Source organism: Erpetoichthys calabaricus, chromosome 6 (genome assembly GCF_900747795.2).
Source record: "Erpetoichthys calabaricus chromosome 6, fErpCal1.3, whole genome shotgun sequence".
In the NCBI taxonomy this organism is placed as follows: domain Eukaryota; kingdom Metazoa; phylum Chordata; class Cladistia; order Polypteriformes; family Polypteridae; genus Erpetoichthys; species Erpetoichthys calabaricus.
In genome coordinates, this window is record NC_041399.2 from 121433522 (window position 1) to 121457161 (window position 23640).

At 41.2% G+C, this 23640-nt stretch overlaps 1 protein-coding gene across 2 annotated transcripts in view; it reads right to left on the reverse strand.

The window, feature by feature from the left end:
- The window catches only part of cdk5 (cyclin-dependent kinase 5), a 299214-nt gene that overhangs the window by 85265 nt on the left and 190309 nt on the right, over window positions 1–23640 (reverse strand). For both annotated transcript variants that reach the window (XR_007935240.1, XM_051928832.1), the window contains exon 8: window positions 23365–23461. Coding sequence is in view for 1 of the 2 variants with exons in the window: in XM_051928832.1 (XP_051784792.1) it covers window positions 23365–23461 (97 nt within the window). In the remaining variant the exon portion in view is untranslated. The remainder of the gene's footprint in view (window positions 1–23364; window positions 23462–23640) is intronic.

Sequence of the window (23640 nt, forward strand, 5' to 3'; positions counted from 1 at the left end):
TGTGCTCTCTGACTCAGATTGTGTTTTTTCCACTCTGCCTGGATAAATACACGTATAGCCGGCAGGATATTTTATCTATCAGTTTACGGAGCGAGAGTTGCTCGACCTCCGAGTTTCTCCGCATCCACAACATTCCGGATGACATCGCACGAACACCGGGCTCTCCATGGATTACAATCCCAGCTTCGAGGAGCCGGCGGCAGCGCAAAGAACGTAAACAAAAGAGGGGGTGCCGAGGCGGCGTGCTAGTGAGGCTAAGGAAGCAGCCACACAAACCACCGCTTCCAAGCATTTTCTCCTCAAATGTGAGGTCTCTGGCAAACAAACTGGACGAGTGGCAGCTGCGGATTGCAACGGAAAAGATCATCAGGGACTGCTGCATCCTGCTGATCACGGAGACGTGGCTTAATCCACTCATACCGTACACGGCGATCGAGATAGCAGGCCACACAGCACACCGGCAAGACAGGACAGAGCACTCCGGTAAGAAGAGAGGAGGGGGGCTGTGCATTTATGTGAACAATAGCTGGTGCACAAATTCCACCATAGTCACCAGACACTGCTCTCCAGACGTGGAGTTTATGACAATTAAATGCAGACCCATATACCTCCCCCGTGAATTCAATGCTATACTGCTAACTGCTGTGTACATAGCACCAGATGCTAATGCTAACTCGGCTCTGGGGCTTTTGCATGACACCATCAGCAGTAAACAGAGCAAGTATCCTGAGGCTGTTCACATCATTTCTGGGGACTTTAATCATGCAGATCTGAAAGCAGTTCTCCCCCAATTCCATGAACACCTAAAGTGTGCAACCAGGGGAGTAAAAACACTGGACAAGTTGTACACAAACATCAGACAGGCCTATAAGGCTAAACCCCTAGCACACCTTGGCCAGTCTGATCATACATCTCTGCTTCTAATCCCTGCATATACTCTCCTCAGGAAACAAGCTCCCACTATGACCAGGACTGTTACCATATGGCCCAAGGAGGCCTCCCAACAGTTGCAGGACTGCTTCCAGAGAACCGATTGGGAGGTTTTCTATCACCAAGACTTGGAGAACCACACTACGGCAGTCCTGGATTACATCAGGTTCTGCACGGACAACGTCACCAGGGACAGACGCATAAGGATTTATCCTAACAGGAAGCCCTGGATGACGAGGGATGTCCAGAGTCTGATGAAAGCTAGGAATACTGCTTTCAGGTCTGGGGATGGGGCTCTTTACAGTGTAGCCAGAGAGAACCTGAAGAAAGGCATCCGAGAGGCCAAGGCAGCATACAGAAGGAGGATAGACAACCATCTGAGGAGTAACAACACCAGGCAGGTGTGGCAGGGTGTCCAGCACATCACCGGCTACAAATCCAGCAACTCCTTGGCCGCTGAGGGAGACGCTTCTCTGGCAGAGGAGCTGAACATCTTCTTTGCCCGCTTTGAGGCGACACCAACAGCAGCTCCATCACAACAGCCTGTTCACAACAGCAATATACTCACAGTGGAAGAGTGTGAGGTGAGGCGGGTGATGAGGAAGGTGAACCCGAGGAAGGCTGCAGGACCCGATGGTGTGGCTGGACGGGTGCTGAAAGACTGTGCAGATCAACTGGCTGGAATCTTCACCAGGATTTTCAACCAGTCCCTGTCCCAGGCCACTGTCCCATCCTGCCTCAAGTCCTCAATCATTGTTCCGCTGCTGAAAAAATCCAACACGAACAGTCTGAATGATTTCCGCCCAGTGGCACTCACATCTGTCATCATGAAGTGCTTTGAGAAACTGGTGCGGAGTCATATCATCGCCTGCCTGCCAGCAGACCTAGACCCATTTCAATTTGCTTAAAAGCAAAGAGATCCACGGAGGATGCTGTGGCCACAGCCCTTCATGTAGCCCTGACCCACCTGGAGCAGCAGGGGAGTTACGCCAGACTGCTCTTTGTAGACTTCAGCTCGGTGTTTAACACCATCCTCCCACAACAACTGGTGTCCAAACTGGCAGATCTGGGACTTCCATCACTCACTTGCAGTTGGATACTGGACTTCCTGTCAGGTCGCTCCCAGAGGGTCAGGCTGGGTCTCCACACATCCACTGCTCTCAGCCTCAACATCGGGACGCCACAGGGTTGTGTGCTCAACCCGCTCCTCTACACCCCCTACACATATGACTGTGTCCCCACTCACCATAGCAACAAGATTATAAAGTTCGCGGATGACACGACGGTGGTCGGACTCATCTCGGGCAAGGAGGGTGAGCTAGTATACAGGGACGAGGTGGAGCAACTGTCAGAGTGGTGCACAGTCAATAACTTGCTCCTCAACACAAAAAAAACAAAGGAGCTTGTTATTGACTTTAGGAAAAACAAAACTGACATCCAGCCACTCATCATTGGCGGGGCCTGTGTGGAGAGGGTCCCGGTGTTCAGGTTTCTGGGTATGGAGCTGAAGGATGACCTGACCTGGAGCGCCAACACCAAGGAGCTGCTAAAGAAGACGCAGCAGAGACTATTCTCTGAGAATTCTCAGAAAGAACCACCTCCCAAAAAAACTGCTCCTTGCTTTTTATCATTGTTCCATCGAGAGTGTGCTCACGTACGGACTGTGTGCATGGTATGGCAGCTGCACTTCCTCAGAAAAGAAAGCGCTCCACAGGGTCGTCAGGACAGCGGAGAGAACAATTGGTTGTACCCTCCCCACTCTGGAACAAATCTACATGTCCCGATGCCGCAAAAAAGCAATAGACATTTCACAGGATTCATCACATCCCGGTCATTGCCTCTTCCAGCTTTTGCCATCGGGCAAGAGATACAGAGCTATGAAAACTAGGACAAACCGCCTTAAAAACAGCTTTTATCCGAAAGCAATCATGGCCCTGAACTCAGAATAAAACTGCTCCATATTATTCTACCAATGTGCAATATAGACCTTAAGTCAACAAGTGCAATTTGTATATTTATTACTATTCGGTTTGTTATTATTTTCTCTCTTCTTGTCTTTTTAACTCTTATTCCTCACACTGAGTCGATTGCACCTTCAATTTTGTTGTTCCTTTGTAAAAGTGACAATGACAATAAAGATCTATCTATTTAGCTGGATTTGAGCAGACAGTATGTCTCTGAACACCTCAGAATCCATTCGGCTGCTTCTGTCCTGTGTCACATCATCAATAAACACTAGTGTCTAAGTGCCACTGGCAGCCACGCACGCCCAAGCCATCACACTGCCTCCACCGTGTTTTACAGATGATGTGGTATCCTTTGGATAATGAGCTATTCTACGCCTTTCCATACTTTTTTCTTGCAATCATTCTGGTAGCGATTGATCTTGGTTTCATCTGTCCAAAGAATGTTTTTCCAGAACTGTGCTGGCTTTTTTAGATGTTCTTTAGCAAAGTTCTTGAAAAAATAGTAGCCATCCAACTTCACACCCACTTATCTCACAATAATCTATATGAAAATTTCCAGTCTGGTTTTCGCCCTCTTCATAGTACAGAAACGGCACTTGTTAAAATTACCATTGACCTCCTTATGGCTACTGACTCTGGTCTAATCACTATTCTCATCCTCCTTGATCTGAGTGCGGCCTTTGATACTATTTGTCATACCACTCTCCTTAATAGATTATCTTTGATTGGCATTACTCACACTCCACTTGATTGGTTTAGATCCTATCTCTCTGGCCGCACTCAGTTCATACAGCTTAAAACCTTCACATCCCAACCCACAGCTGTTACTTCTGGTGTGCCCCAGGGCTCTGTCCTGGGGCCTCTTCTTTTTATTATTTACCTTCTTCCCCTTGCCAATATTTTTCGCAAATATAATATTAATTTTCACTGTTATGCTGATGACACCCAGCTCTACCTTGCTGGTAAACCCACCTCCTCTTTTCCACCACCCTCGCTTATTGACTGCATTTCTGAAATTAAATCCTGGTTTTCTTTGAATTTTCTTAAACAGTGACAAAACTGAGGTTCTCCTCATTGGTTCAAAATCCTCATTATCCAAAACCAATAATCTTTCTCTTACTATTGATAACTCTGTTGTTTCCCCATCATCTCAGGTCAAGAGTCTGGGTGTCATCCTTGACAGTACTCTATCCTTCCAATCTCACATTAATAACATCACCCGGTCTGCATACTTCCATCTACGTAATATTAATCGCATTCGCCCCTCCCTCACTCCTCATACCACTGCCATTCTTGTTCATAGTCTTGTTACTTCTCGGCTGGACTACTGCAATTCACTCCTCTTTGGTCTCCCTAATAAATCTCAGCTTCAGTTAGTCCAGAATTCTGCAGCACGTATCATCACTCAAACCCCATCTATTCACCATATTACTCCGGTCTTGCAGCAGCTTCATTGGCTCCCGATCAAGTTTCGAACTGATTTTAAGATTCTGCTATTAACATTTAAGGCCATCCATAATCTCGCCGCTCCATATCTGTCTGACCTTCTTCATGCTGCCATTCCATCCCGTAACCTTAGATCCTCTTCCTCCACCCACCTGACCGTCCCTCCCGCCCGTCTAACCACCATGGGGAGCAGAGCCTTAAGCCGTTCTGCTCCCAAGCTCTGGAATTCATTTCCTGCGGATCTCCGAAATATCAAATCATATTCATCCTTCAAATGTAAACTTAAAACACATCTGTTTAAAATGGCTTTTTCTTTTTCCTTCTGATTATAGTGGTTTTGTTTGTTTTGTTTTTAATTTAGATTAAATTAATCTAAATTTAATTTTTAGATTTTTTGATGTTTTAAGTTGTTTATAATTGTGTCTTTCATTTATTTATTTATTGTTTGTTCGGTGTCCTTGAGTTCTCTGAAAGGCGCCTTGTATAAATAAAATGTATTATTATTATTATTATTATTATTATTATTAAAGTCCAATCTAGCCTTTCTATTCTTGAGGCTTATGAGTGGCTTGCACCTTGCAGTGCACCCTCTGTATTTACTTTCATGCAGTCTTCTCTTTATGGTAGACTTGGTTATCAATACGCCTACCCCCTGGAGAGTGTTGTTCACTTGGTTGGCTGTTGTGAAGGGGTTTCTCTTCACCATGGAAATGATTCTGCGATCATCCACCACTGTTGTCTTCCGTGGACATCCAGATCTTTTTGCGTTGCTGAGTTCACCATTGCTTGCTTTCTTTCTCAGGATGTACCAAACTGTAGATTTTGCCACTCGTAATATTGTAGCAATTTCTCGGATGGGTTTTTTCTGTTTTCGCAGCGTAAGGATGGCTCCTTTGACCGCATGTTGTCTGTTCACAGCAAAATCTTCCACATGCAAGCACCACACCTCAAATCAACTCCAGGCCTTTTATCTGCTTAATTGATAATGACCTAACGACGGACTTGCCCACACCTGCCCATGAAATAGCCTTTGAGTTAATTGTCCAATTACTTTTGAGCCCCTGAAATGAAGGGATTGTGTTAAAAAAATGCTTTAGTTGGATCACATTTTTATGCAATCGTTTTGTTCACCCCACTGAATTAAAGCTGAAAGTCTGCACTTCAACTGCATCTGAGTTGTTTCATTTAAAATTCATTGTGGTAATGTACAGAACCAAAATTAGAAAAAAGTTGTCTCTGTCCAAATATTTATGGACCTAAATGTATTACAACTGTAGGGTCGTCAGTCCCAAATGAGGTACATTACCTGCATTATGAGGGAGGATCAGTTATGGCACAATTCTCAGAGGGTGATAAGGCTCACAAGATTCCCATTGTAAAGAACCCAAGCAACTGGACCAGGCCAAGGAGATTCCCTTGTTAACACCTGGCTACAGCAGATGGATGGTTATTTCTGGGCGGTGGGACCAGGTTGTGTGTCTGCCTGTTAGTAACAGAATGAATCCTGTGTCCATTGCTAAGTCTCCATTTACAGAGGGACGACTATAAACATTAATAAAGATGATATAATTTTTCACATTGGGCAAATAACATGGATGAATTCCAACAGCTGGAATTTCAATGTCTGAATTAAGAAGTGTAGCTTTAAATATGCTCCCCTTTACACCATTCCTCATGCATGTAGATAACCAATCCTATTCCTATCTTTTTTCCACACTGCACTGGGTCTCTGTCCAGCATTAAAAACAGCGTCAGGAGTATCACATTTATGCCAACTATTCAGAAAACAGAAAAATTATTAAGATGGTGACAGTGTAAGGGTTCATTAGAAGGAATACAAATGGTGTAAGCAGAGATCTTGAAAGTAACTAAATAATAAGAGGGTCACATAATTAGGAAAATAGAACAGAGCAAAAGTAAAAATTAATGAATTGAAAAAAAGTAATTAAAATTAATAAAATGCTAGATTAAAAATGCGCTATAGCTATTTTATACATTCTTACTCCTTAAAATTCAGCCTACTTGCTAAAGCCTTTAAACCCACACTAACAGGTTAGACTGCTAAAAAGTAGCCTGATGCATTGTATCTTGTAAGTTGTGTGCTTTCAGTCAACATACAGTAAGAATAGTACCGTTCAAAAAGGTAGGGTTCACCCAGAAATTTTCATTTTTTTATAAAAATATCTACCTTTTTATCTAGTGTGATAGAAACCGGGGTATCAACAAACCCATGAACACAATCACAACAAGAGATTGCCAAGAAACTGAAGATTTCATACAAAGGTGTCTAATACTGTCTTGATAGAAGAGGGTGATTTGGATTTAACTATGAAATAAAAATTGGGAGAAAGCCAAGATACAATTGGATTTAACCATGATAGAAAAATAGGGAGAAGGACGAGATGCACAACTACATAAGAGGATAAGAACATCAGAATCTCTAGTTTGAGAAACAAATGCTTTATTGGTTTTCAGCTAACTTCTTTAGTACTAGGGTGTTGTACCGTGTTAGCCATTATGAATGTAGAGAAATGCCAAGCAAAATGACACCTTTTAATGGCTAACTAAAAAGATTACAATATACAATATGTCTGTCCCCATGTAATCTGACAACAGTGAAAAACTGCAGTGTTTAAATTTGCAAAGCTAATAGAGACCTATTTATACAGACTTACTGTAAGTCTGGAACTGCTGCCAAAGGTGCACCTACTAAATACTTAAGCAATTATTTAATGTTTTATATTTGTAATTAATTTAGACCGCTTTGCAGAGATCTGTTTTCAGTTTGACATTGAAGAGTCCTTTTCTGTTGATTAGAAATATATTATTTCATCAGAGATGCTTGGAACTGTTTTTCTTAAGGCTAGGATACATTTTCAGTTTACTTGTCTGCTAACAGCTGCAATCGTGAGTGTTATGACAACACTCCTGTAGACAAAGTGGGCACTGCTCATTCTGCCCGGCTTTTGTGGCACACTAGGCCTATTAAGAACACAGATTTACCAGTGATGTAAACATCCACCTTCATCCTCTCTGAGCTTGCATTCCAAAGTAAGTGATTGAACTCTTCATAGTAGGACCTGACTGTGCTTCATCTGATAACAAAGGTGTACATCAGAGTTGCACTGACACCTCTCCAGAGAAACCAAAGAAGACTTCTTGAGCCAGAAGGCGTGAAATTGATTCAAGCAAGAACTACTTCATCTTTTCCCACTCCTATGTAGGATTAATGTGCTTGATCAACCTTCTCCATAAAGCTTGGTCCTGCATCTCCTCTCCTTCAAAACTTCTTTTACTGAATCCATCCACCTCTTCTTTTGCCACCCTCTGTTTCCCTTCCCTTGTACTTCTTTTTCCATCACTCCCCCCCCCCCCCCCAAGTATTTATCATCTCTCCTCATCAGATATATGCACAACTGCAACCTACTTTCCTGTACATACTTTCTTAGATCACTCTCCAACTTTTGTTGTACGTTTCATTGGTTGGTCTTATTCTGTTGTTTTTATGTAAATCCACACTTCCATTGTCATTTCTGCCACATCTAACTTATTCTCTTGCACTCCACTTACTGCTCCATGCATCATTCCTGGTCTTGTCACTGACATAAAAATCTTACCTTTAACCTTTGCCTTAATTCTTCAATCGCACAATACTCCTGATAACTTCTTCCAATTGTTTTATACACACTGCACTCTATGGTTCATCATTGTATCTAATTTTCATCTTAGACTACCACTGATCCTAGATACAGTGCACCCGGAAAGTATTCACAGCGCATCACTTTTTCCACATTTTGTTATGTTACAGCCTTATTCCAAAATGGATTAAATTCATTTTTTTCTCAGAATTCTACACAAAACACCCCATAATGACAACGTGAAAAAAGTTTGAGTTTTTTGCAAATTTATTAAAAATAACAAAACTGAGAAAGCACATGTACATAAGTATTCACAGCCTTTGCCATGAAGCTCAAAATTTGAGCTCAGGTGTATCCTGTTTCCCCTGATCATCCTTGAGATGTTTCTGCAGATTAATTGGAGTACACCTCTGGTAAATTCATTTGATTGGACATGATTTGGAAAGGCACACACCTGTCTATATAAGGTCCCACAGTTGACAGTCCATGTCAGAGCACAAACCAAGCATGAAGTCAAAGGAATTGTCTGTAGACCTCCGAGACAGGATTGTCTCGAGGCACATATCTAGGGAAGGATACAGAAAAATTTCTGCTGCTTTGAAGGTCCCAATGAGCACAGTGGTCTCCATCATCCGTATGTGGAAGAAGTTCGAAACCACCAGGACTCTTCCTAGAGCTGGCCGGCCATCTAAACTGCGCGTTCAGGGGAGAAGGGCCTTAGTCAGGGATGTGACCAAGAACCTGATGGTCACTCTGTCAGAGCTCCAGAGGTCCTCTGTGGAGAGGGGAGAACCTTCCAGAAGGACAACCATCTCTGCAGCAATCCACCAATCAAGCCTGTATGGTAGAGTGGCCAGATGGAAGCCACTCCTTAGTAAAAGGCACATGGCAGCCCGCCTGGAGTTTGCCAAAAGGCACCTGAAGGACTCTCAGACCATGAGAAAGAAAATTCTCTGGTCTGATGAGACAAAGATTGAACTCTTTGGTATGAATGCCAGGCGTCATGTTTGGAGGAAACCAGGTACTGCTCATCACCAGGCCAATACCATCCCTACAGAGGAGCATGGTGGTGGCAGCATCATGCTGTGGCGATGTTTTTCAGCGGCAGGGAATGGGAGACTAGTCAGGATAAAGGGAAAGATGACTGCAGCAATGTACAGACACATCCTGGATGAAAACCTGCTCCAGAGCGCTCTTGACCTCAGACTGGGGCGACGGTTCATCTTTCAGCAGGACAACGACCCTAAGCACACAGCCAAGATATCAAAGGAGTGGCTTCAGGACAACTCTGTGAATGTCCTTGAGTGGCCCAGCCAGAGCCCAGACTTGAATCCAATTGAACATCTCTGGAGAGATCTTACGCTTCCCATCCAACCTGATGGAGCTTGAGAGGTGCTGCAAAGAGGAATGGGCGAAACTGGCCAAGGATAGGTGTGCCAAGCTTGTGGCATCATATTCAAAAAGACTTGAGGCTGTAATTGCTGCCAAAGGTGCATCGACAAAGTATTGAGCAAAGGCTGTGAATACTTATGGACATGTGATTTCTCAGTTTTTTTATTTTTATTAAATTTGCAAAAACCTCAAGTAAACTTTTTTCACGTTGTCATTATGGAGTGTTGTGTGTAGAATTGTGAGGAAAAAAATGAATTTAATCCATTTTGGAATAAGGCTGTAACATAACAAAATGTGTAAAAAGTTATGTGCTGTGAATACTTTCCGGATGCACTGTATTTAGACGTAAACATTTTTTTGTAATATCTCTCCTTGCAGCCTAACATCAGAATCGTGATTACTATTAAACCTCATATATTCCACCTTCTTCCTATTTATCTTAAAAAGAGTTAGTGTCAGGAAGGGCATCTAGCTATAAAACTTAGCCAAACCCTTAATAATTGAATCAAATCAATCAGCTTTGGACTCAAGCAAGAACAAAGAGCTATAATTCAAGGAATAACAACTCTGAAGAACAGAAGCACCCACCTATGAAGAAACACAAATTTTATAACTGGAAGTGTACTTAATCTACTCAGGAAAATTATAGATTCCCTTAAAACTAGTTACTCTCATCCCACTTGGGGATATTTTCAGGGTCTCTCGTGTGTCTCTCACAAGTGAACTTCTACAGCAGCTCTATTCTCACACTTCAAAATGACAGAAAACCTCTAAAATCTGTTCTCTGTTTGGGGAGCTGAGGACTGACAATCTCTTTCTCGTAGTGGATCTGAAAATGAGAAGCTCTTTGCCAAGCCAAGATGTGGGTCAATGGGATGAAAAGGCTGAGAAACTGCCATTAATTCAAGAAGGGAACTTCAGCATTGTTATGGTGTATAAAATCTGTACATTTTGGTTTCCATTATATTTTGCTCGAGACAAGACAACAGATGAACTAAGACAAATCAAAGCAGGTTTTGTTACACCTCACTTTTAAAACAGCTGTTTCCAGCATCGAAAGGAAGACATTTCTGGTGGCTTCAATTACTTTATAACCTGGGGAAGGAAGCCTGAGCTGATACCTCAGGCTATTGATTACTTTATGGATGGACATTTGGGGCAACAATGGGATTTATGGCCTGGGAAAGGGAAACTGAGGCAATATCAAAGAACTTTATTATCTGGGAAAGAGTTTGAGCAAAATTCATCAATCACATTGACAGCCAGTCAATAAGGTGCATGTGTTGTGAAACCAAGGCATGACATTTCGTAATAAATATGCCTTGGTTTGGAAGAGGAGAAGGAGGAGAAGAAGCAAAGAGAAGAAGGAGAAGAGGAGGAATTGACGAAGACAGCACTGGTCGTCAGAAAGGCATCATGAACTTCGATTGATAAATCAAACGCCTCCCTGGGACATTAATCCTTGTCATCTGTAACTTTTTCGTAAGCTTTTCCTAAAGACTATATATATTCAGACTTTTCTATCAGTACCTATTTTCTATTATTCTTTGTTCCAGTGGTATTATTATTATTCTTGTAATAAATACCATGCTGCTTTTAACTTTCTATGTTTTGTCTTAATGTCTAGAGTGATTGAATTAATAAGTTAGATTTCTTTGAGCACTTGGTGTAGCCAGATTTTTTGCCATTATTTCTGTGCTGCGAGGTTTATAAAGCTGAGAGTGAGGGTGCCACTCAATAGAAGGGACAGTACGATAAAAAGAAGGTATTCTTGGCTGATAAATGGCCTATAGTCAAGAGTGCTGAGTCTTTGTATGTTTAAATGTATTCTTGTAAACCAAAAGTAATATTTAGGTCTGAGATATCACTAAAACATTGTATGTTGTTCATGCCGATAATAAGTAAGTCTTTTGAAGTGCTGAGTGACAGGCTGATGTGTGGTTTAAAGTGCTAAGGGTTAATCAGTGTGTGTGTGTCATTCACAGGACACTGTTGTGGTTAGGGTCTGTGTTCATTTTAAAGTACAACAGTAGACCAACCCGATAACGAACCTGACGAGAACATTTACTCTTGAGAAAACAGGGATGGATGGATGGATGGATGGATGGATGGATGGATGGATGGATGGATGGATAGATACTTTATTAATCCCAAGGGGAAATTAAAGGGTAAAGGGTAAGTAGAGGTTAAGTAGAGGGAAATACTACAATAATACAAGCATCTAAACTCTAGTGCCAAAATGAGTAATTCTTTTCCCTATTAAGATGCAAACAACACAGCAATGGGCCTAACAGCAGAAAAGCATACTGCGAAAACAGCATCACAGAACACCACAAACAAAGAATCATGCAGCAAAGCAAAAGAGTGCGCTCCAACATAAGAAGAATGCTCGACTTGAAACCGTAGTGACAACAAACCAATAACCCCACACAACATTGGATACCATCTTTAAAGACTTGGTATTGTAAAACTATTTATCCATGTCCAGATAAATAAGAACTCAAAATAGCAAGTAAACAGCCAGCCTCTCTGTGTTATATTGTTATCTGTCTAGTCTGTCTACATCCTGTTTTATATTTCAACATATACCTTTTATGCAGTTATCATACTTTTATAATCCATGTGTTTAATAATAAATCAAATAATGCATTTCTTAAAAATAGCCTGCTTCAGTTGCAGTATCTTGATATAAGTCTAAAGGCCAGAGACCCACCTACTACTAAAGAGAAAGGTAAGGTAAATAAAGTAGGAGACCTGACAAATTATTTGGTTAATTACTGGTATTGCCGAAGGCAAAACTGATAATTAAATAACCAAGTTAAAACACATCTTTCCATTCCTACATTTATTGGTGTCACTCTGGGTGGGCACGATAAATCAAAGTCTTTCCTTTCCAAAGCCCCCCCAATCCCCCTTCACCAAACTATGGTCCACTTAATATCCTACTTTTGCTCCTGTAATTCTATCTAATTACAGGTTATTTTCTGCCACTGCTTGTGTTAACAGATTGATGGATGCTTAAATCATATGATTATTTTTCCTAAATGACACAGACTTTTCACCCATTATATTCTGTGTTATTTTACACTAGGGGGCTTTGCTCGCCAATCCCTGGTGTTGGGTAACCCAAAATACATTGATGTATGTATGAGATATATTGGAGTGTAAAGGTGTAGATGACGAACAAAGGAAGTAAAGAACCCATAGCATGGCACATTAGAAAGATTTATTGGAATATTTCTTTATACACAACATTTGTAGTTAAGATGGTGTGTTGTCCTTGAATGAGTTTTCTTTGGTATGGAGTATCTAGAACTTTAACTTTAATGTCAGATGAATGCTTCTCATTATCAGCTCGGTGCATTGCTTGTTTTCAGGAAGGTTTATTCGTTGATAGATTTGTGCATATTTGCGTTCGTGATGTGGTTCAGGGTGCACTGTTCCAATCCGATGTAATATTTTTCCACATATGCGAAAGCAGAATGGGCCATTGCCAGGTGGTGGCGTGATATTTACCCCGGTAGATGCAAAAGCAAATGAACTATTGTAGGAGCTAATGCAGTCCATAAAGTTTTTACTTTCGGGTACATTGTTAGTTAGAAGCTTCCGTAGATATTCAGGATATTCATCTAAAGGAGGCAGTCTAACCTGACCCTTTTGACAACAACGTGTAAACTGATTAGTTGTATTGCCAGTTGTTTCCTCAGGGAAGTTAAGTGAATGACAATGACAGCAAATGATATTCATTAATCCTAATGAATGTTCATTAATAGTGGACTCATTACAGAATGCGTTGTCAGCTAATTGGCAGAATTGTTTAGCGGCTGTGTGTCGTTCCTTTCTTTGCCGTTTATCTATTGCCTCTGCTGTTTGAGAGGCGCATTGTAGGCGCCTGCGTTCATTAATTGTATTCAGGCGGGCTCGTTTCTGTATGTCCGTTAATTGAGATGTTTCGTTTTGGAGCCGTGACTCCTCTGGTTGCGTTGTTTGAGAAGTGCGTTGTAGGTGCCTGCGTTCATTGATTTTATCCAGGCGGGCTCGTTTTTGTAGCCCCGTCAGTCGAGCTCTCTCGTTTTGGAGCCGTGCCTGCTTTGCGTGCGGCATTTCAGATGCGCGTTGTAGGCGCCTGCGTTCATTGAATCTATCCAGACGGGCTCGTTCTTGTATCTCCGTCAGTTGTGGTCTTTCGTTTTGAACCCGTGCCTGCTTTGCTTCCGCAGTTTCAGATGTGCGTTGTAGGCGTCTATGTTCATTGTATTTGTCCATGCGGGCTCGTTTGTGTAGCACCGTTAGTCGAGCTGTTTGGTTTTGGAGCCGAGACAGTTTTGCTTCCGCGGTTTCAGACGCACGTTGTAGGCGCCCACGTTTATTGTTTTTATCCATGCAGGCTCGTATTTAAAGACGGCGTATTGTCCTTGAATGAGTTTTCCTTGGTATGGAGTTATTATAATCTTGATGTTAACGTCACATGCATGCCGAACTCTTGAGAAGGCTACATAAAGTTGTCCATGTCTAAATACAGGCTCAGAGAGGTAAAGGCCGACTCTGTCCATGGTCTGTCCTTGGGATGTGTTGATTAGGTATACGTTGTTTACTGTTAGTAATATGGATAATTGCACTCACTGTTAAAATGACCTATTTCCGTTAGTTGAACTCTTTCGTTTCTGAGCCGTGGCTCCTTCGCTTGCGGTGTATAGGCGCATGCGCCCTCCGTACTATCTCGGGTTTGACTATGCTGTGTTTTGTGGACGTTTGGGGACTCCGTACATTCTCTGGTTTGACTGTGGGGCGGGACGCCGAAGCCTCTTCTGTTTGTGTTTTCTGCGAGTACTTATTGTATTGTATTACTATAATGTGATTCACATATGCTGTGGAGTCCGGATCTTTGGGGCTTCTGTACTATCTCGGGTTTTTGCTTGCGGTGCTTTCGAAACGCATTGTAGGCGCCTGCACCTTCCGTACTATGTTGGGTTTGACTATGCTGTGTAGTGTGGACGTGTAGGGTTCTGTACTATCTTGAGAGGGCTACATACAGTTGTCCATGTGTAAAGGTGTAGGGTTCTGTACTCTCTTGAGAGGGCTACATACAGTTGTCCATGTGTAAAGTGCTTAATATTGTATTACTGTAATGTGATTCACATATGTTGTGGAGTCCGGATCTGTGGGGTTTCTGTACAATCTCATGTTTATGCTTGCGGTGTGTTAGAAGCGCGTAGACCATGCTGTGTAGTGTGGACGTTTAGTTCAGAAGCGCGTTGTAGGCGCCTGCGCCTTTTGTACTTTCCCGCGCCTTCCGTACTATCTTTGTGGACCTGTGGGGCCTCTGTAGCCTCTTCCGTTTGACTCTGGGGTGCAGTGCAGAATCCTCTTTTTTGTGTGGCAGTGTCGTGAGTCGTTAGCTATGGGCGCGTTGTTTCATTTCTTATTCACGTTAGTTGAGCTCTTTCGTTTTTGGGCCGTGACTCCTTCGTTCGCAGTGGATCAGACTTCGATTGCGGTTTATGAGACGCGTGCTGTAGGCGCCTGCGCACTATGTCTCCTGGTCCCATCGCCGTGTACCTGCGTCCGTGCCTTCCGGTTTACCATTCTCGGTTAGTAATATGGATAGCCTTCACAGCAAGATTCACACCAAGTGGCAACAGAGTGAAAACAGCATATGTGAGTTCATTGTAATTTTCAAACAACAATAAATCTGAACTGATTACTGTAAGACAGTGTGGGACATGTTAAGAAAGCAGACTTAAAAGGAATACATGCATCCAGTTGCACTTTCCCGCACTTGAATCACAAAATAAGTGACTAAACTCCAGCTTGTTCCAGGATCTGCCTGGACTTTGTCTGATAAAGGTTTAACACTAGAATTACCAGAGTCTACGAAAAAACTCGTAGATCCGGCCCACCTTAAAACCGTTCTCACCTCTCTTTTGTCTTCTAAATGTGCCGATTAAGACGAGCAGCAAGTAGCCGGCTATTCCGTCCCCCACTGTCGCAGAACATTCACTAAGTTTTACCAGCTCATGCCTTGTTTGATTATCTGGCAGTGACTGAACTGCTGGAGTTTTAGAATGGAAATAATAGATCGTTATTTGGAATACACGCATTTCATGCGTGTTCCGTTTCTATAGTAATCTGTGTAAACACATTGCTAAAACAGAAACTTTTTCATATTTTAGTAATAAATGTTACAAAATGTAGGCATAAACTATAGAATGTGTGAAGCCTGAAGTATAAACATCAAATGCTACAACACTTTCCATGGCTTAACACTAAGATTTGCTGATTTGCAGCACAGCAACCCTGCCGTGCTACAGAGACGCGAGTTCGATTCCCAGCTTTGGAGAAAGTGTTTTTTTTTTTTCCTCAAACAGACATAAAATTTATAAATTGGTATGCACTGTAAATCTTTAAGTTTAAAATGTCGATCGCGGTTATTTCTGTTGATTAATTCATGATTTTTACTTAGAGTCAGAACAGCAGCTTGTTCAGCTTATTCAGCTTCTGATCTGACTCAAACAGCGCTAGTATAACTTCACACCCAACCTGACACCGTTCGTTTTTAAATAATATTGCATTACTTCGACGATGTTTTCTGATTGGTACTATTCGCGTCATAAAATGATTTCTTCAAAATGTCACATATATTTGTCTCTTTCTTTTTTTAAAATATGCGTTGTAGCACGCAGCAACTGGCCACCTGCATGCTATATGCAATCATCAGATTCAAATGTTAACAGTTATATAGAACGGAATGGAAATCAGCAGTTCTTAGCATTGCACCACGCACGCTGTCATATCAACCACCTACTGTAACTTGCTTTCCTTTTTCTTCGGTTATAGTCTTGAATAAAAGTGCACTTGTTTTGTTATACTTTTACATCAACATATGTTCCTGTGTTTGAGCTACATGGGCATGTTCAAAAAATACACGTATAATGCCACGAAAAGTGCATGCAGACACTTCAGTTCGCAAGCAATGGTACGACAATGCAGTCACAAGTACACTGCAGAGCTATAGCGCGTTTTTATGTGAAAACAGCAGTGTCAGATGGGGAGTGTCTGATGATTGCATATAGCGCTGAAGTTACTACTCTTTACTATGCTTTCCTCTGCATGTCCTGGAGTACAAAAGAAACAGCATACAGCAACATGTGGAGACTGGCAAGATTGTGGGAAAAAAAAAAACACGTGGTCGTATGTATCGTGATACACTGCAGAGCTATAGCGCGTCTTTATGTGATAACAGCAGTGTCAGGTGGGGGGAGGGAGGTGGTAGGGAAGGATCCTGAACGCGACAGAGAATGAAAAGTGAATTAAAAAAAAAAAAACAAAGCTAATCTTCGCAAATATCATAAATTACACTGGCTGTTACAGACTGAAATCAAATGTATTTTTTTATTCTAAAATAGTAAAAATAAGAACACTTCACTTCTCAAAAGGGAGTCATGCAGGATCGAACTCATGACCTTCTGATTGCCAGTCAGCAACTGACACTGTTGCGCCACAGCTGAAGTCGTAGTAAATTAGTGTCAATGTCGCACACTAAGGTGGCTTTTTTTTTTGTACCTTTTTGTGAAAGTGTTTCTTTGATATTTGGACTTCAGACTTCATACATTATATAGTTTATGCCTACATTTTGTCATTTGTTACTAGAATATAAAAAATGTTTCTGTTTTAAGAATGTGTTTACACAGATTACTGTAGATAGCAACACACATGAAATGCGTGTGTTCCAAATAACGATTTATTATTTCCACTCTAAAACTCCACTTCACTCCCAGATAATCAATCAAGGCATGAGCTGGGAGAAGTTCGTGTACATTCTAAGTCGGTGGGGGGATGGAATAGCCGGCTGCTTGCAGCATGTCTTTATCAGTACATTTAGATGACAAAAGATGCTGGCGGAGAGGTGAGAATGGTTTTAAGAAGCGATTTAAGGTGGGCTGGATCTATGAGTTTTTTCGTAGGCCCTGGTAATTCTAGTGTTAATCAGAGTTATACTGACATCTCTCCAGAGGCCCCGCTGCAGACCTTTTCAGCCAGAAGGTGTAAAGAGAAATCAAGCAAGAACAAAGACCTTTAATTCAAGGGATGACAACTAGGTTGGACAGAATAATTCGCCTATTGGAAGACAATGATTTTGTAACTGGAAGAGACTTTAAATTAATCAGGATAAGTTGTACATTCTTTTAAAACATTCTGCAGCATCCTGAAGAAGCACTCTGGAATACTCGCTAGACACTCAATGAACTGCCTGGGGATTGTCTCAGGGCACCCTCTCCAGGATTATCTCTGGGATGGGGAATTCTCCAAAATGACTGAAAATCTCTGAAACCTGCTCACTGAACCCAAAAGCTTTGAGACACTCTTCTTTGGAGAGCCGAAGATGACAAACTCCTCTCTTTGTGAGCCTGAGAACCGAGATCCAGTTTGTCAAGCTAAGCAATGAGCCCTGCCTTCTGAGGAGCAACCATTACTTCAAACATCTACAGTCTTGTGTTATATGGACTGATGCTTTTCTCCATGATGTTGCAGATGACAGAGTGAAGGGCCTAACTGAGGAAAACACTGTATACCACATTATGGATTAACTGATAATTAAAATGCACTCAGTTCCTACATTTTTATTGGTATCCCTCTGGGTGGGGATGATAAATCATACTGTCTCCTATATTATCTTGAATTATATTTGCATGAACAATCAAAAAAATGTAGTTCCACTATAATGACTGTCTAGAAGATTGGTTCAGTTCACATTTCAGGCTATGGGTGTGCTTAACATTCTCTCTCACTGAAGCATATTTGTGCATTCTCATTCCATCTGCAATATATAGTTGAGAAATAAGGAAGTAAGATTTTGTATATTAAAAGAAAGACTTAGCAATGACTTTCGGAGGTGAATTCATGCCCCTCGCAGAGGATGTAAAGGGCAAAGTTGGTCTACTACTAAAATGCTTGAATATTACAAATGTTTTGCTTTTTTCTTTACTAAAACAATATGGGATACCCTGTTTTGCTGTGTGTATGTAATCTCAAGATACTGATCAATACTCAACAAATTTCTGGCTTGAAAAATGGATGTATTTAGTAGGTTTTAAGTTGATTCTTTATAAGGGATGTCAGTACCCTTTATCTCCATTAAAAATGTAAAAACAGGCTAGTTAATTTTTAAAAATTAAAATTTAAAAAAACTTTTGAATGCAGTTTTCACGTGGCAAAATATATACCATGATTTTGAAGAAATAACAGACTTAATAAAAAAAATCAGAGATAAATTTGTAAATGTTAAAATGTTATTGTTTTAGCAAATATTTTTCATCATTTTTGTTTTAGTGTCCAGGACAGTCTGCAGTTATTGCATAGAAAAATCAATACGGAGGAAGTGGTTCACTTAATATCCAGAAAAAAAAATGTCTGGGCTGGAGTTTTGTGAGCAAAAAGAAGGCTAAATTTCTCTGTTAAAAATGACCAGACACAAAATCTAGTGATGATGGTGGACATTGTGAAGGTACTGTGGAGTTGGGAGACCCAATAAGAGAATCTTTTAGGTTAGTACTTCAGCATACAAGAGAAAGTGTTATGTTCACAGGTTTAGGGTCAGACTATCAGTGAACCCTGTCATGATACACACCATGTAAATTCTATGGTCCAAAGCAGCAATTTCCTTTTCATGTCATACTGATACCCTGATTTCATATGTACTTTTCTTTGTCTAAATGATTCTCACTTTATCTGTCCAGCAGCACAAAGGGAAAACAGCTTTTTGTAAGCAGGGCAATTAACAGTGGGTACTGTGCATGAAGGATCATCTCTACACTTCTTTGCTCTAGTGCTATATCATGCCCTAGTTTCTGGTTCATACAACATACAGGCAGTTATTAAGGATAGAAGGGATAATGAAATAAGCTTTGTGTCATAGGTAGTTTGGTTCCTTTAAATTGTGTTTCTAATGATTATGAGTGCCACTTGTTAAATACTTTAGGCATATAGTCTTAATTTTTAACAAGCGCTTACATTTTAACTTCAAATACTACCTAAGTTTTTTATATTGTACATAACATGCAGATTGTGATGAGCTGAAGACAAATTTAAAATTTTACAGCTCAAATTTTGCATTTTCTACTCTAGATTAAAATAGAATGTCAACAGGAACTGATGACAGTAGTGGAAAAAAGTGGCAATCTGACACTAGCAAGATGCTTAACACTAGAGTCCCTGAAGCCTACGAAAAAACTCATAATCCCGGGCCACCTTAAATTCCTCTGACCTCTCCTTAAGCGTCTTTAAAGCTTGTCATGGCCAATGTGAGACACCCCTAGCTCCTCTCAGGCCAATGTCATTTTGATAGACCATACAGTATTAGAACATATCTATCAGGTAAACATGTACGAAGATATCTTGTACCTCAAGTGTTTTTTATGCATGCAGAAAGTCTAGAAACTGACCAATTTACCATTAAAGCTTTTAAACATTAATCTTGCTAGACTGCCCTTTTAACAAAAGTGTTTTCTTGTTTTCAAGTTTAACCTTCTGTCTGCTGTCTCTGGTAGCACTTTTTCCTTTATGTGATTAAACAAGCTGCTTTACTGAGAATTTAAGTTCTAGCAGAAAATGTGTACCTACAATTAAAGCATGTCATACCAACACAAAGATTTTTCTATAAAACTTTTAACAGTTCCCAGTGAACTATAATTGGAGAGGGGATAGCAATAGCAGTATCTTGGGATAGAAAGAAGACATTGGTGTTTTCTTCTGTTACATACATTTCATAATAAGTAACAAATCCATCCCAGACAATTACATATTCTGGGATATATATCTAAAATGTGGAGGGAGAAGTAACTGCATAGGAAAATGGTGTACATGCAAAACATTATGCTCTTTTCACCTTTTCTCTACCATTAAAAAAAACATAGAATCCTTGTCAGTAAAGCCTTAAAATTTCATCAGTTTTAAAAACAACTGCGTAAAAACTTACCATGTCTGATCCTAACATCTGAGATGCAGTATAATGGTTATTGTAATTTGACAGAAGGTCTTGAACCCAAAATTACTTACGGATGACACTGCTGTTATGACCTGCTGGGCTGGCTACTTTGTGCAGTTGTTCAAAGCTGATCCTTTGGCTAGGGTGTTGGATATCTCTGGGCCTACGGTCCTTGAGGCTGATCCTCCAATTAGCTGTGAACCACCCAATCTCACTGAGATTGCACACTTGGTGAACCAGCTGAGGGGAGGAAAGGCTGCAGGGATCTATGGTATCCGGGGAGAAATTCTCCAGGATGGTGGTAAGGCTGTCCTCCTGGCATTGCAAGCAATCTTTGCTTCCATTTGGGAGACTGGCATCATCCCATCTAACTGGAAAACGGGACTTGTCGTCCCTATCTGGAAAGGGGAGGGTGATCGCCTGGACTGCAGCAACTACAGGGGGATAACACTGCTCTCGGTGCCGGGTAAGGTCCTTGCTAGGGTCGTCCTCAATAGGATCCGTGATCACCTGCTCACCTACCAGCGACCAGAACAGTCTGGTTTTATGCCTAAGAAGTCTACCGTCAACGGCATCCTGGCAATGAGGGTTCTCATGGAGTGCAAACGAGAATATCGGCAGAGTTTCATTGCAGCCTTTCTCGATTTTAGCAAAGCGTTCAACTCAGTTGATTGAGCTGCCCTGTGGGACATCTTGGGGGTTTGCGGGATCTCCCCGAGGTTGCTGGATATCATGGCCGGTCTGTACACTGGTACTGTGAGTGCTGTGCAGAGTGGAGGCAGGACCTCTGTGTTTTTCCCAGTTGATTCTGGGGTTAGTCAGGTTCTTGTTCCTACTCTGTTCAATGCTTGTATGGACTGGGTGTTGGGCAAAGTCATGGGGTCCAGCGGCTGTGGGGCATCTGTTGGTGAAGAAAGATTCACAGATCTTGACATTGCTGATGATGCTGTGATCTTCACGGAGTCAATGGAGGCTCTGATCGGGGAGCTCGAGAGACTGAGCAATGAGTCTGAGTGTCTGGGCTTACGAGTGTCCTGGATAAAAACCAAGATCCAGGCCTTTAATGACCTCTTGGGCACAGCCATCAGCAGTGTGTCTGTTTGTGGAGAGAATGTCGACCTTGTTGAGAGGTTTACTTACCTTGGCAGTGACATTCATGTCTCTGGTGACTCTTCCTATGAAGTCAGTAGACAGATTGGGAGAGCATGGGGGGGTCATGAGGTCACTGGAAAGGGATGTGTGGCGCTCCCAATATCTACGCAAAAGGACGAAGGTCCAAGTCTTTAGAGTCCTGGTGCTTCCTGTCTTGCTATATGGTTGCGAGACATGGATGCTATTCAGTGACCTGAGACGAAGACTGGACTCCTTTGGTACTGTGTCTCTTCGGAGAATCCTTGGGTACCGTTGGTTTGACTTTGTGTCGAATGAGCGGTTGCTCATGGAGTCCTGAATGAGGCACATTACCTGCATTGTGAGGGAGCGTCAGTTACAACACTATGGCCATGTGGCGCGTTTCCCCGAGGGTGATCCGGCTTGTAAGATCCTCATTGTTGGGGACCAGAGTGGTTGGACCAGGCCAAGGGGTCACCCACGTAACACCTGGCTGCGACAGATAGAGGGTCGTTTCCGGAGGGTGGGACTGGACCGCTTGTCTGCCTGGGGGGCTGCAAACCGGGATCCCATGTTGTTTCATCGTGTAGTGGGTGCGGCAATGCACTGTACCAGTGCATGCTCCCAAACTTGGCATCACTTGTAGTTATTTGCTCTGAAGAAAGAAAGGGGATGCTCAGTCCCTAGCAAACACCTCACGATGCTGACTAATTCTTGGGATCATAATATAGTGCAAGCAGATAAGATGAAACTCACTGTCAGGGTCTAGAGCTTGCATTTCTTGTAAGTACTGCAATGCCAAACTGTAATTACTGGTAACTGCATACTACATGTTTCTAACTGAGATGACTGCTGCCTGGAATATTAGTGCCTCTGTCTTATGAAAGTATATTAATAAAATCAATAAGCTATAATAAATTAATTCAGATTAATTTAACATCAAAAGGAATCTTATTCTGATTATTTTCATTTATAGCACAGTGAAAACTACCTGGGTTACAAAGAGGATGTATTAGCAAAAATCCAGCAACTTTGATATTTTCGAAATCTTTATCACGTCTAACATGAGACAGCAAACCAAGCACACTTATAACCTCAGGAAAATTTCTAAGAACTGTAGAGGCCTTGTTGCTATTCTTGGCTTTAAGGTAAATTATATTTCTACTGTACCAACTAATACATCTAATTATATATTCCAAAATTTGAATCAAATGACACAAATAAATATTAATAAAATTATCTATGATTCAATAAATGTTGTGTATAACTACACATTGAGAATACATGCTACTTACTGAATTAACTTGTCATAATCAATGCACTAAAGACGTGGCATGCTACAATACATTTGCTGAAAAATACTATACATATAAAGTATATTTAATGCAGTTCATGAACAATAAATTAATAAAAAGCCAAGAATGACCTATTCCAACACACCAAAGGAAACCAAACTATAGCTTGAATCTTGAAATTCTAAGTCTTTAACTTTCTCATATAATTCATCATCACATATTCAAGGCTGAGTGTTTCTGCTTGAAAGTCGATACTGGTCTCTTCATATGTAGATTTTTCTCTAAAAGTTAATTAAACTAGTCTTCAATCGTATTTACTGTGGGGCATTCTCTGTTACCACTGAAAATTTACTCTGTATTAGTCCTAGGCTGGGGACCCGGTACCCCTTTCAAGATTTTGTATGCCTAAATCAATTCCATGTACCATGATACTTTGGCAATATCTTACCAAATGGTTTAGCATTTGTTCTATTCTGAAATGTAAAAAACTGCTGTCAGACTGGTGAAAATGTGAATTTTGCAGGTGTGTGACATAAATCAGAATATCCTGATGAACACCTGAAAATCTGCAAAATTACAGAAATGAAGTAATATTTGCTTACCTGCAAATATACAGCCAGCTGACCACATATCTATGGATGTGGAATAAAGTTTGGCACCAAACAGTACATCTGGAGGCCTGTACCATAATGTGACCACCTGAAGAATCACAGTAACAAAGTCAAGTTAGAATATTTTAATATAGTAGCTTCAGTTCTAATTATTTACATGCCAAACAGAAGATCCAAGTATTATAGTCAAATATTTATAGTTTTATAGTAAAATATTCAAAAAACACACAAGAATTCACAGGTGACTAATCTTCTTTACAGTCAGAA